Consider the following 16,366-nt stretch of genomic DNA (forward strand, 5'->3'; position numbering starts at 1 on the left):
AGAATAAAGTAAAATACAACAATTAAAACTGAAAACTAAGGCTGTAACTTTACTCTATAATAAAGGCCACATTATAAGGACAGGCCCTTAATTTCCTTAAAAAAGAAAAAATTATTCCACCAAACTACACCCGCTAACCGTACTGTCGCACAGAAGGAGGTGTGCATCTACTGCTAGCTCACCTAGCATCACTGAGCTAGCTAACGTTACAGCTCAGCCGAGGAGGACGCCATTAATGTTCAAGCCTCTTGTCCACGAGTAGATGCAGACTTCCCTCTGCACCGTGATTTGGCAGACATAAAATAGTATCTCTTACACTCAGCAACTCATACCAAAACAGTCGAGAATGATAAACAGCAGTACAGGTAACAGGAAAATATGTATTTTTGATTTTGGGATGAACTGTCCCTTTAGATACAACCTCAAAAAAATATATATCTGATCTTTGTACTTATTTACAGCTGTTAGTTCTTGTTGAGTCCTTTGACAATGGAGCGAGCAGGTTTTAAAAGAGGAATAACTCACTTGAACATGTGGCGTTTCTGCAGGCAGTAATGAGCCATCACCTCTTCAGACGGCCACACACCTGAGTCAGACAGAGACCAAGAGAGAGTTAGAGACTCAGTTACCAAGTGATGTTTCATCCATTTCAGCGACAGATCTTTATTTGAAGGCGTTTATCTCGCATCGCCGATGTGACAGAGCGCTTTGATTCCTGTGTCTCAACATCAAAATGCCTTAATATTGATATAAAACCCAAATAAAGACAATGAGTGTTCAGTGAAACATAATTGGATGCATTGTGTGTTCCAGTCTGTGTTCATTTGCTTCTCTTGTGGTTTCCACCTTGCCTGTGATCCAAGGCTTCTCTGTCTCTGTTTGTCTGTCCATCCGTCTGTCTATCCTAAATCCTTGCAACACACTCTCTCATTGGGCACTGTGTATGCAAGTGTGTGTGTGTGTGTGTGTGTGACAGGGGGTCCAGTGGGTGATAATCACAGCGTGCAGGCCTGTCTGGCTTATCACCTACTGTCAGCCCTTCTCCTTCTGCCGTGCATGTAACACACACTAACGCACACACACTTGCATAGTTGGTGCTATTTCCCTCCCCTCTCTCTCTCTCTCTCTCTCTCTCAACACACACACACTCTCACACACACACACACACACACACACGTTGGCAGTAGAAGAAGTAAACATTCATTTGAATAAAACTTCAGCTTTTCGCTTCTGGCTTTGAACAAGAAGGTTCGGCTTGGCGCCGTCAGTGTGTGTTTGTGTGCACACATGCATCTGTGTGTGTGTTTATATGAAGGAGTTGTTGAGAAAAGAGAATGAGGGGATACAGAATGAATTGGAGAAAGCAAGTGAGGGAGGGAGACAGAGATAGAAAGTGAGCGAGGTAACGAGAGAGAACTGGGGAGGGCGGGAGGGTGAGAGGAGGAGGAGAGAGAAAAGGTGGTAGTCGATATAATAAGCGGCTTACAGGCGGTCTCTCTTCACCTCATGGGGCAGACATCACTGCTCTCTCACTCGCCCTCTCTGCGCCTAGCTCTCTCGCTCGCCCTCTCTCTCGCTCTCTCTCTTTCCCCTCGCTCCGGTCCGCCAAGATTAGCTCAAGCAAGCAGGATTTAATAATGCCTATTGATAAAATGTCCAAATATTCCTTTTCCCCATTAGAAAAAAAAACACACTTTCTACGTCTTGGCCTGACAGCACACACACACACACACGCACAAATACAATGACAGCCCGAGTAGCTATACTGTGTGTCTAGAGAGTGTCAAGACATGTAAGGCTTAAATAAGGTGACATTTTAAATTTCATCTGTTATTCCCCTTCAGCCGGGCGCTTGTCACACAGCACAGAAAACTTTATACTGTCAACTGGCACATCGGTCACTGCAGCAAAATACAGACAATATCAGATGAGGCAAAATTATATAAATGGCCTTTATATATGTGTGTGTATGCACAACAACAAACAACACATGTTGAGATCATTTATAGCTTTCAATGCTACAAAAACTTCCTTATATTTGATATTTACTGGATTTGTAGCTATTTTTATTTTCCAAATTAGTATGTGTTTAAAGAATAAGGCTTGTGTTATTCTATTTTTCCAAGGTAAGAGAAAAGACCTCCTGCACACTGTCCAATTACTTGCAATAAACTTTATTAAAACACAACATTTCAGTACTTAGACCTTCATCAGGTAAAATGGCTCCTCCTATGCACCTTGCTACAGGTGACTCCCTTTCCACTCTCAAATCCCATCTGAAAACACGCCTTTTCAAGCTGGCATTAATGGTGACACATATATTGAGACCTGCACTGATGATGGTTTTATAGCTCACATTTATAGTTACGATTTTTTTTGTCTAGTCATTTAATTTAATTTTTATATTACAAAATTGTTAGACTTTATGATCTGTGGATACACTGCTGCATGTTTGTTTAAACTGTGTCTTGTAAGGTGTCCTTGAGTGCTTTGAAAGGCGCTGATAAATAAAGTGCATTTTTACTTTTATTATTTAAGGTGTGCAAGAGCCTCCACATACTGTAGTTTTCAGATAGTTCAAAAAACCAATGATGCAATTTCTTAGTTCTTACTATGTGTAACAAAAATCTCTAAAAATGGGTCCCAAAATTTAAGGTTCCATTTTTTAAAAAGGCAAAGTAATTTCCTGACACAGCTCTGCATTGTAGTTTTTGGACACATTAGTCAAACAGGAGTTTTGGGGCCTGTTTTCATCTTGGACTTACAAACATTTGGTGTAATAGTTAAGAGAGTATCAGTCTTGGAACCCATCAGTCTGACAAAGATGAGCCTCTGGGGGCAACAGCCAATATTTCAGGATATCCAGTGTAGCCAGTGGATATCAGGGTAAAGTCTTCTTTTTAGTTTAGTTTAGTTTATTTGCACATACATGTATAGAAAATATAGGAAAAAGAAATTAAAAGACATTGTGCATAATAACAATCATACATAAAAAGAAAAGGATAACTGAATAAGAGTTTCAGACTAAGAGTTATTACAAAATTGTCTAAATTTCCATGCGATGGTCATTTTTGGGTAATCTCTGTACACATATATCTCTGTATGGAGGAAGATTCATTTTTTTAAAAAGGTAACAAGAGTTAATTCGTTGTCAGATGATAGTCGATCTGAGATTGCATTTCGGCCAACGCGCTCTGCCTCTCCACACAGACCATTTACCTGCAGCTCAAACGTGACTGGTCAGTACTACTCTGACTACAAACTGAAACCAGAATGCTTCAGATACCCAAATCATGTCCTGTTGTCCCGGAGGTTCTGCATACATATGCAGATATCTGTTTCAAGTGATTGAGTGTAAGATATACACAGAACAATATAGAATTTTACCAGCTCTGTCCTTTCAAGGAAGGGCTGGACGATGAATCATATTAAGTACATTATTGAGAATCTCTACAGCCTACCTAAATTTACTCACATCTCAGCTTTTTAATTTTTAGGAGCCTGGATCCCATATACAGTAATTTAGATTTAAAAAGCTACAACAAGGACATCTAACTTGACATTACACCAACTGATGAGCCCAAATTCCAGCTCAGAATCTTTAACTGATCATACTGTCATTAACACAGGCACATACATAAAAGTAAGCCAGCACAATAAAGGAAGTGTCGTGCACTGATCAATGTAAAAAAAAAAATTAGAAGGACAATTGAACTCGATATACTAGATTTTGGATACGCTGTTGTCAAGTCCTATGTTCAAGTGAAATTTGGACGTGACTGCAGTTACAGAGCTGCATCAGTCCCTGTTCATCCTCTAGAATAGGTGTGTGTGTGGTGTACTGTGTGTCTTAAGCTGCATCCTAATTCCTCCTTCCCCCTTAACTTTGACCCCTCCTCATGTGATCGTGTGTTCACATGAAACGTGATGGTGTCCCACAGCACACCTTTGCCCTGTGAAATGACAGTTTAGCCCTTCCTCTGTGTGTGCACAGATGTGTGTGTGGATGTGACACTTGACATCAAGGGCCACCCAGAATATCTTGGGCGGATGAACAGCAGAGGGTGGTAATGCAACATTAAAGCTGGCGTGATCTGACATCAAACAACACTGGCAGAAGAAGAACAATAATGGCTACCTTACTCTCATCTGCAGTTTTAGATGAGATTTTATTTAGTGTGTCCTGTTGGGGTGTCTACACATCCTCACAGGGATTGTACATCCGCATTAAACCACATCTGCTGAGGGCCTGTTCCTGTCCACGAACTGGTGCCCACACTCCCAGATTAACTTTCTTTAATACAAAGTTATGTGCCTGTGTGTGTATGTGCATGAGTGAGTGTGTGAACACATGCATGTGTGTGTGAGAGAGCAAGACAGACAGCTCTAAGTAATAAAGCTTTGTAAAGCATATGTGAATCTGATGGTTAATCCCCAACTCCAATAACATTAATAGCCCAGGGTGATAGGAACTATGTGTGTGCCTGTGTGTTTGTGTACATGTGTGCATGCATGTGTGATAAGTATGTGTGCATGTTTTGTGTCTGTGTGTGTGTGCATGTGTGTGTGTGTGTGTGTGTGCCTCCCAGGTCGAGGTGCACTGTAGGAAATGAAGGGATCAGGAGTAGAGAGCAGATTACTCTTCCTGAGGATAATGAAATTATTTCTCACCTTCAATTACTAGATGAAGCAGTGTAGGTGTGTGTGTATGTGTGTGTGTATCAGCTTAATATAGTTATCGGTCCCAGGCACTAAACCTTGTCAGTGTTACCCCTGAAAACCATATGTGAGGCTTATTGGGGTTGTGTTTTAACTTGCCGCTGGGTTGATGCTGATATTTTAGGAATAACTTAAAACCTGTGAGACGGACAAAAAGTAAAGTCTGACTGAAAAAGGCGTTTCTTAAAAAGTACTTGTGTATGTTCATTTTATACACATTTAATACATTTGCAAACCTTTTTTTATTCTTAAATAAGCTTATTTCTGCTGCTGTGCCACGGAGCTGCACACTTCTCAAAATATATAACGGCCTCCATGATTTTATTTGCAACTGCAGTCTGATGAATCACTGGTGCTTACTTAAAGCACACCTAAGTCTCGTTGCTGGAAACCTGAAAATATACACAACCCAACGAAATGCTTTCATGTGGATCCTTTTATGAGTTTTATTCATTCATTTTTTTATTCATATTTAGATTTGACGGGACACACCAACTTCATTTGATCTTGATGAATTGTACATTATTTCTAGATTCTGTATGTAACTTCAAGAAAATCCTTCTCATTAGTGGCACCTCTCTCTGAGGCCGTTAGGTCGGCAAAAGAGAGTTTGCTGATCCGGCAGGGACTCAGGGCGGTCGGGAGAGCGGCCCGCGATCAAACCCCTGAGTGCTCAGTCTTGCTTTTGCTGAATTTAAATTGCTACAGGGTGCTAAGTGAAGGCTGGTCCTCACTTGGCTGCTGCTGCAAATGCATGTAATGGTAATATAGCATGTGTGGAATCTGTGTTGTGGCTGCTGGTTGTTCGTTGATGTTCGCAGACTCTATTTTTTGGCTTATGTTAGCCACTGATGCACACAGTTAACGCTGTAGCAGAGCTGAAGAGAGGCAAGGCACTTGGGATTATACATGACGTCACATCCTTTGAATTTTCCAGTAAAAGTCTTTTACACAGAGGTCAGTCCACAGGCTGTTATAGGCAACCAAGAAAGTTGGAGAAAGTCTCAGTTTTTAAGTTAGATAAAACCTGTTCACCCACTGGCAGTAAAAAACAATTCATACATTTAAAAAGTTACATAATGAACCTTTAAATGTCAAAGTGAGGGCAGATTTCAGACTTTGTAGAATGTTAAAATGTCATGAAACTACTTTGCTTCCAAAGATTGATCATGGGGATAAAATCTAATCACGATCTCAATGCAAAAAATAACTGTGATTAGCATTTGATTTATTTTATTGACTGATATTTTTCCAGTGCTTTAAGATTTAATCGTAAAAAGTTACTTTTGTTTATTGTGCCTGTGTAACCTGCTAACTCAGAGAAGCATTTCACAGTTTTCACTATAAACATGCATCTTTCTTACCCATGCTGTGGCAAAATATCTGCTGAGGACATACTGCAAGTCTGACAGCTGTATGAGGTGTGGGTGTTGCAAGCACTGACCATGTTTTTCTTGATCATGTGCCTGCTTAGAAGTCTGGTGTACATTACTAGAGGTGGAAGGCCTGCTGAACCAATCAGACTCCTTGTTTGCAGCTACCCTTTGAATCTATTGTGTAATGACATGGTCCTAACCCCCCCAACATCCTGGTGACCCAGGGGTGACCCTGGGAACTCCACGACTTATGGCAGTGCTAATCTGCCCTCAGTAGCTGTCAGTAATCTCATGCACAGGGATGGAATTATCCATCCATCCCTCCATTTTCTGCTGCTTATCCAGGTTCGGGCCGAGGTGGCAGCAGGCTAAGAAAGGTAACCCGGTCACCAGGGTATCCTTCTCCCCACCCACCACCTCCTGAGGCATCCCTGGCCTTTGAATGCCCCGGGATCAGGCAGCAGGGATGGAATTAGCTAAAGGGGCTATTTCAAATATCTGAAGTGGATCCAAGTGCTATATGGGGAAACACAACCTGAAATAACTCACGAGCTAAACCAAGATAAGCTAACAGTACTTGAGACAAGGCTGCTCCATCCTCAGTACCAAGAATTAATTATACACAGCCTGAACACATTCATTTAAAAGATAAAAGGATCTGCTTAAGTGAGCTTGTGCTCAAAGCAATATTGATCGCTGCTTTTCAGTGTTTAAATGTCTATAAAGTTAAAGCACTCTTCACGTAGTCTGAATGTTAAAAGATGTCACAAAGGCCAGGTTATGTATAAAAACAGCCGATGACCGCTGTGTTTGCTTTGATATGTGATATGCATCACTGATGTCAGCTGCTGCATTTACAGTGACACTGGAGGGCTCAGAGATAAGAGGTGTCGGTCAACAGTTTTCTTTAACATAGCAAGCCATTTTGCTCCATTTCTTTTATCTTCGCAAAGTAAAATGTCTGTTTTTCGCCTTTCTTTCATCAGCCTCTATCGGGTCTCCTGCTGAGGACAGAATGCTGCTGCGTGGTGCCATAGAAAGGATAGGATGAGTAAAAGAGGACACAGAGGAGAAGCAGGAGGATGAGGAGGAGGGAGATGATCAGAGTGGAGCAAACAAAAGATGGATGAGGTGGTGGATGAGGAAAATGAGAACAATTTTAAAGGAACGCAGAAGAGCAGCCAGGAGGAAGGTGCAGGGAGGAGCAGGGAGGGGAGCTGGGGTTAGAGGGGTTCATAAGATGAGCTGAGGAATGATAGCAAGAGGAGAAGGAGGGGGGCAGAGATGAAGAATCAAAGGAGGAGAGGTGAGAGGAGAGGCCAGGAGGAAGAGGAGGAATGTGAGGAGGACAGGAAGGGATGGCAAAAAAATAGACTAAGTAAGGGGAAAGAGAGAGGTGTCAAGATGGGGTTAAGTGGGCCGTGATGTTGCTTTGATCACGCGCAAGCACACACACGTGCCTCTGTCACTATTACATACTGATACACAAACCACACACCTGTCTGTTGGTTTTGCTCGCTCATACACACACACACACACACATGGACACACACACACACAGTGTCTCTCTCTCCCCTCCGGCCCAGCGTGTCTTCAGGCTCCGTGGCTCTCTGGCGGTGATCCGTCTCCACATTAAGCGAGGCCTCAGATAATTCCTAAGCCTCCTCCATGGCCGATCCAATAAGGGATAAGGCTCTCGGCTGGCCATGATCAACTGACAATCTGTCCTCTCACACGGCTACTTTAGTGGAGGCCAGGATTACCCCGGCCAGCCTAGACAGGGTGTACACACAGTTCACAAGACCACGGAGCTGATGTGTGCATGCGTGGTGTGTGTGTGTGCGTGTGTGCGTGTGTATGTGTGTGTGAGAGAGAGAGAGTCAAAAAGAAAGACAGATTTACAGAGATTGTGTACAGAGGTAAAAGTGTGAGCGTTTATGTGCATGTGTTTGTGTACGTGGAGCCACGGTGAGGCACGAGAGAGCTGGTTGCTGCGTCTAGTTTGTGTTAATAGTTGAGGGGTTTCAAACTGACAATGAGCAGTGAGATCTCTGCGACAAAACACTATGATACTTACAAAAATATGGTACTTTGTAAAGGGTAACACTTTTACAGATAAGACTCTGTATTTCTGAACAACAGCAAAAGTCTGATTCCCAAACTGCTGTGCATTTTGTGAACATTTTGATAAACATTATTATAAAAAAACAGCATCAATCTACAACAAGTGTTGTGTGTGGATTGATGGGCACAGCAAAACTAGCAACTGCAGGACTGCTCTTTAGGGGTATGTTTGAATAGTACCTCATATATGAGTCAATGCAGTTTTTTTGTCCTATATGTGATATATGATATGTCAAAAATGGTTAATTTCTCGTAGCTGAAGAGTTAAGTCCAAGAATCTGAATGCTGCTAGGACAAAACACCAATGTTGTGTCTCAAATCAGAAAGGACGGCAGAGGAGATACCCTCTATTTAAAACATCTGTGCACAAAAAAAGGTGTTCACAGTGCAAAAAATGATAGAGTGAATAAAAACAGGAGCAAGCATTTCAGTCCTTGACTCTCATCAGTGTCTCAAATCAGATACACCTGTTAGTAGACTTTCATCTCGTGTAGTGTGAAATCTTTGCCAGGGTTGTTTTGTTTCAGATCAAACATGGCCGTTGTGCACTTGGCAGAAAAGACAATTGCAAGATCTGGTAGCTTGACTTGGCGAACTCCAACCAGGTGGAACATTATCGCCAACATCTGATGAACGATTGTCACTTGTCAAAATACATGTTTGCTATATCTGCTTGTTACTAACTTGATTTCTGTATTGATTTATCTATTGTATTAAAAATGAAAGTTTTTAAGGCACATTTCTGTATCTGTGAATGTCCGCGGCTGATCTGCTGTAGCTGCTGCAGTATTTACAACAAGTTGAGCATCTGACCACACATCTAATACTAAAATCTTCTGCAGTGGATACAACAATTTAACATGCATGAACACCAAATGTAGACCTACCTATCCCCTAAATCTCGCACAGCTTACGCCACAACACGTAACGTCAAAGCCTGATAACAAAATGTGCTGCTGTTAGCGGGCTAGCAAGCTAATGTTTGCATTATACTATTCTTTCTCAGACCTTGAACTCAAGTCGACTAATGGCCCTAAATGACGACCATTGGTTGACTAGGAAAATTCTAAGTCGGGGACAGCCATAATATTCAGAATGTGTCTGTGGTCCTGCCCTGTCTGCTGCGTAGGCAACATGTCGACTGCTGAGGATGAGAAGTGTCCAACATTCCACACTCAACTTTCTGACTGTTATGAGTGCACCATCCAGGTACTCAAAGTGCACTGCATTTTGCCGTACTTCTCAGTGTAATCGCACTTGTGCACTCAAAATATCAATTATAAGTATCTGATTCGAGACATGGAACAAGTATTATAGAGGAGTTTGAGCCTTTTAGGAGCATATTAATTAGGTGCTGACTGCAGTCAGGTGATTGGAAGCAGAGAAGCTGTAACGCGAACACAAGTCAACAGGAGTAAAGAGCAAATATCACCGATTTCATTATTTCAAAATCAAAAAAGCTAAATGCTTTGTGGCCTTTAAGGATCTCCATCCCCTGATGAATCAGATTGGGTCAGGTTTTCTAAAAGCCTGAACTATTAATAGCAGTGTGTTAATAATAATAGCAATTACGGAATGATCATTCTGCCTAGCTGGTATGGTAAATACACATGCTGTGAATAGGCAGTTTAGATAGCCTATTCGCCTTTCACCAGAAGAGCCAGGCAATGTGTGATAAGCATCGACATTCTAGCCAACAGAGTCTGCCTTGGAGACACTCCTGATCCCTTTTTCCATTGGAATAGGCTCATTTTAACACAAACTCACACACACACACACACACATACAGGCGCGCACTCGCACACACATGCTTGGAGGACTGTGCAGGGCTTCGATAAGCGTGGCCCTTCTCTCTCTCTCTCTCTGAGTAAACATCGTTTTGGATTAGGCAGAGTATAATGAGAGCAGGGGGCTATCTGCCCACCACGCCTGCATTGTGGCCCCCCGCTCCTCTCTGAGGGGGCCGGGACCAATCTTTACTCTGCTATTTATCCCCCTCCTCTGATAGCTTACTTATCTGCTGCAAAATGCCAGGGCTGACTGCCTGTCTAACTGCCCCTATAACTGTCTGCTTGCCTTCTTGTCTGCCTGGTTCCACGCCCTTCTGTCTGTCTGTCTGTCTGTCATCCTGTCGTAAAGCTTGCAAAAGCATTAAGACAAATGCATGACTACGTCTCATTTTATCTCACCTCTACCTGTCTGTCAGCGTGTTGGACTACGTGACAGACTCTTTTCCTGAATCTCATCTGGAGCCGCTTGCTGTTGCGGAGGGCAGCACTGCAGTGGGAGTGATATTATAAAGGCAGAGCAATGCTATATGTAGAGCAAGCAGGGACACTTGTCTTGAACTGAGAAGTCGTTGCTTGCGAGTGTGTTTTTGAGCACTGTGCCTCTGATATTTTTTATAGGGTGTGTTTTGTCATTTTATCGATGTTATCATGTATAAATAAAATCACATATGGGGAGTCTATGTGGGAAAATTCCATGCTCTATGATTTTTAGTGATGTATACACTTCTTTTATGGGATAGAAAAGCTGCCAAGGTAGCATTACCTATTAAGTGTGCAAGCACTAAACCTGATATTACATACTGCTTTATCTCATGTCTCATCTTATTTAGACCAAGGACTCCATACCAGCCTTTAAAAACCAACACAAATGGGTGATACACTAAAGGAAATGTACACATCTTTATATTTTTATTTCCGTCGTCCACTTTTTTACTCAAATATGAAGCAGAACGAAGAAAAAAAAGGGTTTTCTAGCAGTAACTGGTATTCTTGTTTACATAATATCAGTGTTTTATGAGCCAGCTTCCTTCACCATCATGCCCTGAACTTCTCATTGACAATAAAAAGAAATAGAGAGTGTACACTTGATGAAATTACATCTAGTGCGCAACCATTGTCATTAGAGAGTGAGTGTACGGGAGCAAAGGAACTCCGGGGAAGTGAGGGTTACAGGGGCAGAGTCGAATAAAATACGGAGAAAGAAACGGAAGGAGGGAGCCGGAGAGACACGGCGGTGCAGAATCACAGAGAGGAGGAACGATCGAATGAGAGGGGAGGGAATGAGATGTGGGGAGAGACAGGAGGAGGCAGAAACAAAGAAGGAGTTTGACATGCGGCTAATAGACATATCAGCACTGAGGTGTGGGGTTTAGCTGGCAGACGAGAGCTTTTCAGAGCTTCATTCATTGATTAGCATACGGAGAGTGGCATGGGGCCGTGTGACAACCCCAGATTACGCTGAGCGCGCACACACACACACACACACACACACACACACACACACACACACACACACACACACACACACAATGTAGATTGCCACAGATTGCATCTCTCCCCTTCCCTGGAGAAAGGCAAGGATGTCAAATTACAGGGTGTCACCTGCACCGGGCTATCTAGTTTCTTGAATGTTAATGTATATAAACAATTAGGACAGCAGAAAGAGAAAGAGAGGGGACTGGGGGTGACTGAAGACGCAAAAGATGGAGAGCAGAGAATGAAAGAGATGTAGGAAAGAGTTGGGAAAGTGTGGAATAAAAGAGGAGAGACTGGGGGGTGAAAGGGGCAGGAGAGGGGAGTCAGTGAAGGGAAGTGGGGAAGGTAGATATTGACGTCTGCAGGGAGGAGAGGAACAGGACAGCTGAGATTAAAATGACTGATGAGAGGTTCTTGTTTCTTGGATCATGGAAAAAGAATAAAACGAGAAAGCACGACAGCTGCCACTGAGCCCCTCCCTGCCTTCACCCTGCGGTATTCTCTCTGAATATGTTCTGATGTGAAATGAAAAAACCAGAATCATCCTCCCTATGGCAAAGTCCACAAGTAATATACATTAATATCAATGTATGGCTTTATTTCTGTGAGGTGTGATGATACCAAGATACTATAGGAATTTCAACCAGGTAGACATTTTGAAGCAAGTGTCACCCTGTTTGACATCAACAACACCAATGGCTTCAACAAACATTGGAGCCTTGTACAAAAAAAAATCTCCAATTAAAGAGATTGTTAAAGGCAAGAACCAATACCTGAGGCTGTGTCGGTTGGTCTGGTGTTATCAGAGTACGTCTGCGACCTCTGTCCCTGCTGTGTGTCTCTACATTATAAGCATTACAATAAAATGGTTTGTACCAGTAGTTTCTTTATCTCTCATTTCCTCACCCACGTCCTTCTCTTTTTTAACTTGTCTGGCAGCCTGTTACATAAATGTCATTTAAATGTCAATAACATTGAATTGAATTCCCATCTGCAAATGATACAAAGACAAACATGTGAGTGTGTTATGATACATACACACATAATTGCACCTGCATTATATACTTAAAAAAAAACCTGGCAGCATTCAGATCATAACTGCTGAAACCTCATTGCTTATTTTTATACTAATATACTGCTGACATACTCAGTCTGTCTGCACTAAATGAGCGATTAACTATGCCAGTGAATTATACTCCAGCAACATGACTAACACATGACTGACGACCCATCTGACGGGGCCAAAGGCTCCCAACAGGCCTTATTTGGATAAACTGACCACCTTTTAAGAATCTCAATAGTTACTTTCTCAACTAAACAAAATTAATAAAGTGACAGATTAATAGGTTTTTGCCTGGCTCAAGATCTTTGCTGTTGCCGGCCGATGTGCCTCATCATACTCAGATTTTCATGCTAATGTAGTATATATCTGGGCATTTCTCACGTACACAAAATTCACATACTATACAGTGTGAACACACCACATATTCAATTGTATGTCGTACACTGTATGAATAGTCTGTTAGTATGTGATTTCAAACACAATCTCTGATAAACACTTTCTTAAAAAGGTCTTAAAACTGAGCTCCGGTTAAGGACAAGGACAAGGAAATGGATTCTGACCAAGGGCGAATGGGAGGCTGAACTTCCCTTAAAATTTCAAAGAAGAAATGGTCAAATATGCACTATTGAATTTACATTAAAATAAGAATTTACACTGCATTAACACGTGCGCTAGGATGCGTTTACCATCATGACTATGATGTTCAAACATCAGCTGTTTATCACCAGTTTTCAAACGTGACCTCCCTGTCATACATTCTCGTGTCAGCACGGTGGACGCAGAGCCTCCAAGCATTCCTATGAGACAGCGCTGCAGGTTTTTTTCATGCAGCAAAACGAGATGGTCATTGGATAAATGCGACAAAATCGTCACTTCCAGGGAGGCTCAGCTTCCCTGGGACCTAATGGAGCAGTAGGCGGGAGAGGACGCTTGGTGTATGCATGATGATTGGAGGAACTGTCTAAAAGGCTGAACCTCTTTGTGATTGACAACGCTTGGAAATACACACCGGCATCGTCGCATTGTGAGCTCAGTCCCATGTGGATATTTGAGTGGAGTCTTCTGACAAAGTGCCGTCCAGAGTGCCTTATTTCCATAAGCCATATAGCTCATTTTCACCGTTTTAAACCCATCTGAAAATCTTGTGTGTTTTGCTGGTTCTTTGGCATGAGTGTGGTTGGAAAACGGCTTCAATTAAATGTTCCTTTGATAAGTTACTGCCTCAATATGACAAATTTTATGATGTAAACTTAAAGTGAGCTTCCCCTGTTTGAAAGACCAGCAGCCGCCACTGCTTCTGACCAATGATTTGTTGCAAGAGTACCACCTTGTTTTTAAAGCAACAACTTTTAAGCCAACTAAGGCTGCAACTATTTGCTCAATGAATCATTTTGTAAGAAATAGTTACATGTGCTGTTATAAATCCCTTGCCAACAGGTCAAAACCCAAAGATAAACAGTTTACAATGATACAAAGCAGAGAAAACTGGCAAAGGTTTGTTATTGTTGCATAACAAAGTAATCTTTTTTTTAATGTATCTGATCAATTATCTGTCATTTTACGTATTGATAAATCAACTAATCACTGCAGCTCTACAGCCAACATGGACAAGAAGACCTTACAGCGCTCAGAAAACAATTTAGCATCTTCACTTCACCTGAAAACTGACGAAACCCCATCTGAGATTGTTTCAGTCAACAACCTCCTCATTGGATAATGTTTCTATTTTACTTGTGGCACTCCAAATAGTCAGTACTGTATTTGTGTGGTTATACTTTATTTAGATAAGTCAGCCACTCAAAACAGTCATCACAAATTTTGCAAAACAAAGTTTGGTCCATGACCCTCAGATACTGTTATCCAATTGTACTTAGATAAGACTGACAGGAAATGATTGCACAAAACTCTTCACCCACTCCACCATGACTCAGTCTGAGGTGTATGCATGAGTATATGTGAGTGTGCATAGCTCTGAGTGGAAAATATGTCTGCCCCTCTGTGTGTTCGTACATCTGTGCGCACATCAGTGGGACAGATTATGAGTTGTATACCACAAAGTTATCGAAATTCAAAGAGGGAGGCAAGAGACCGGGAAGGAGAAAAGGATATATTCAGTAAGAGTGACGGAGACGGGGAGTGGGTGACAGAGGAGGGAGACAGAAATCACATCCACTACGAGAGCATCCAGGAGTCTGCCCAACAACTGCACTGATGCCTTAAACATGAGACCCAGATTTCCTATCTCACTGAAGAGGTGCTGAGAGAAGAAGAGAGGAGAGGAAGATGGGGAAGACATAATATAGAGAGGAGGTGATAGGGAGCGCAGGGAAGAGTGTGGGAGGTAAACAAGAAGGTGCAGATCTGTTTTGGATACAGAGACACTGCAGACTTTCAAACTGACTGTGGAATGTGTTTTAACTGTGTAAATCGGCTGTTAATATTATAACCCATGGTAATACATCAAAGAGGGTCTGGCCAATGGCTGCTAAGCAGTGCCTGAATTATGTGCAGCCCAAGAAGAAAAAGTTTCTGCAAACCACAAAAACCTTACATTTGTATATTTCATATTAAGTTTCTAAAGTGACGCAGTGTATGAGCTGACTTTGTCATCGGGAGGTGGAGCAGATGGTGGATGGAGTGTCAACAAGGCGGGATGCTTGCAAGGCTGCAGACTTCTGTTTAAGACCAACAAACAACAACACCGGGTGCATTGTAGCAACCCATCGCTGTTTTATAAGCAGCTTTTTGGGCACCAAACGTGGGTGTTTCTAGTGCCCGGTCTATGTTTTTCCATAAGGGATAGTGCTACGAGAAGAGGGCTGGGAGATATGTCCTGAAAATTATATCACGGTGGTTTTAGGCTTTATTTTGATACACAATATATATCTTGACACTTTTAAATCTCTTCAAAAGCACTTCATTAATGCTAGCACTGGGAGACAATATCAAACATAATATTTGTGACAAAATACCCTCTTTGATGCAAGAAATTTGTAGGGATGACTTTTTAAAAAACATAAAAATAATCATCAATAATGTGGATGTGACGACTAAGTGGGATAAGGCAAGCGTTAAAACACATGAAAAGTGTGTTAAGCAATAAATTTACACCACTTTACTGTAATTCAAAACGATATATATTCTCATATCTCAATAATGATATGACATATATCTTCATATTGCCCAGCCCTAAGAAGAGGTTATTTTTTACTGAAACATTGCTGTCTTTCCAGTCAGGAATATGCCCCCAAAACCAGGTATGTTAAGTCAAAAATGAGCTTGAGCCCTCTCCACACCGAGGTCGCACTGTAAGGCTGCGATGAAGTCCCTTATTCATGCCGCTTTTGCATTTTTACTTAGACCCAAAGTCCAGCGGCATCATGTCATTCTAATTTGTGATTTTAGACGCAGTGTGACATATAACATATGCACTGGCAGCACTTCATAATCAATAACAAAGGCATCAACTTGGCAATGACAAAAATTTATTGTCTGTTATACGGCAGCTGATTCGCCCTTCTTTCGGAGGAAAAGGAGCTCCCGGACCTGACTGTTTTCCCCATATGCAGACATTTTCAGCCGCTGCTCTTCTCTGAGTTAGCCACTAGCGTCTAACAGCTACAGTGGGGCAAAAAAGTATTTAGTCAGCCACTGATTTTGCAAGTTCTCCTACTTAGAAAGATGAGAGGTCTGTAATTTTCATCAGAGGTACACTTCAACTATGAGAGACAAAATGAGAGAAAAAATCCAGGAAATCACATTGTATGATTTTTAAAGAATTTATTTGTAAATTATGGTGGAAAATAAGTATTTGGTCA

General features: G+C 41.8%; 1 protein-coding gene across 2 annotated transcripts in view; it reads right to left on the reverse strand.

Moving 5' to 3' along the window:
* Positions 1-16,366, reverse strand: part of camkmt (calmodulin-lysine N-methyltransferase) — a 152,562-nt gene that overhangs the window by 53,298 nt on the left and 82,898 nt on the right. For both annotated transcript variants that reach the window (XM_050071644.1, XM_050071643.1), the window contains one exon: positions 526-586. In XM_050071644.1, the coding sequence (XP_049927601.1) occupies positions 526-586 (61 nt within the window). The remainder of the gene's footprint in view (positions 1-525; positions 587-16,366) is intronic.

This window comes from Epinephelus moara, chromosome 19 (assembly GCF_006386435.1).
Source record: "Epinephelus moara isolate mb chromosome 19, YSFRI_EMoa_1.0, whole genome shotgun sequence".
NCBI lineage: Eukaryota > Metazoa > Chordata > Actinopteri > Perciformes > Serranidae > Epinephelus > Epinephelus moara.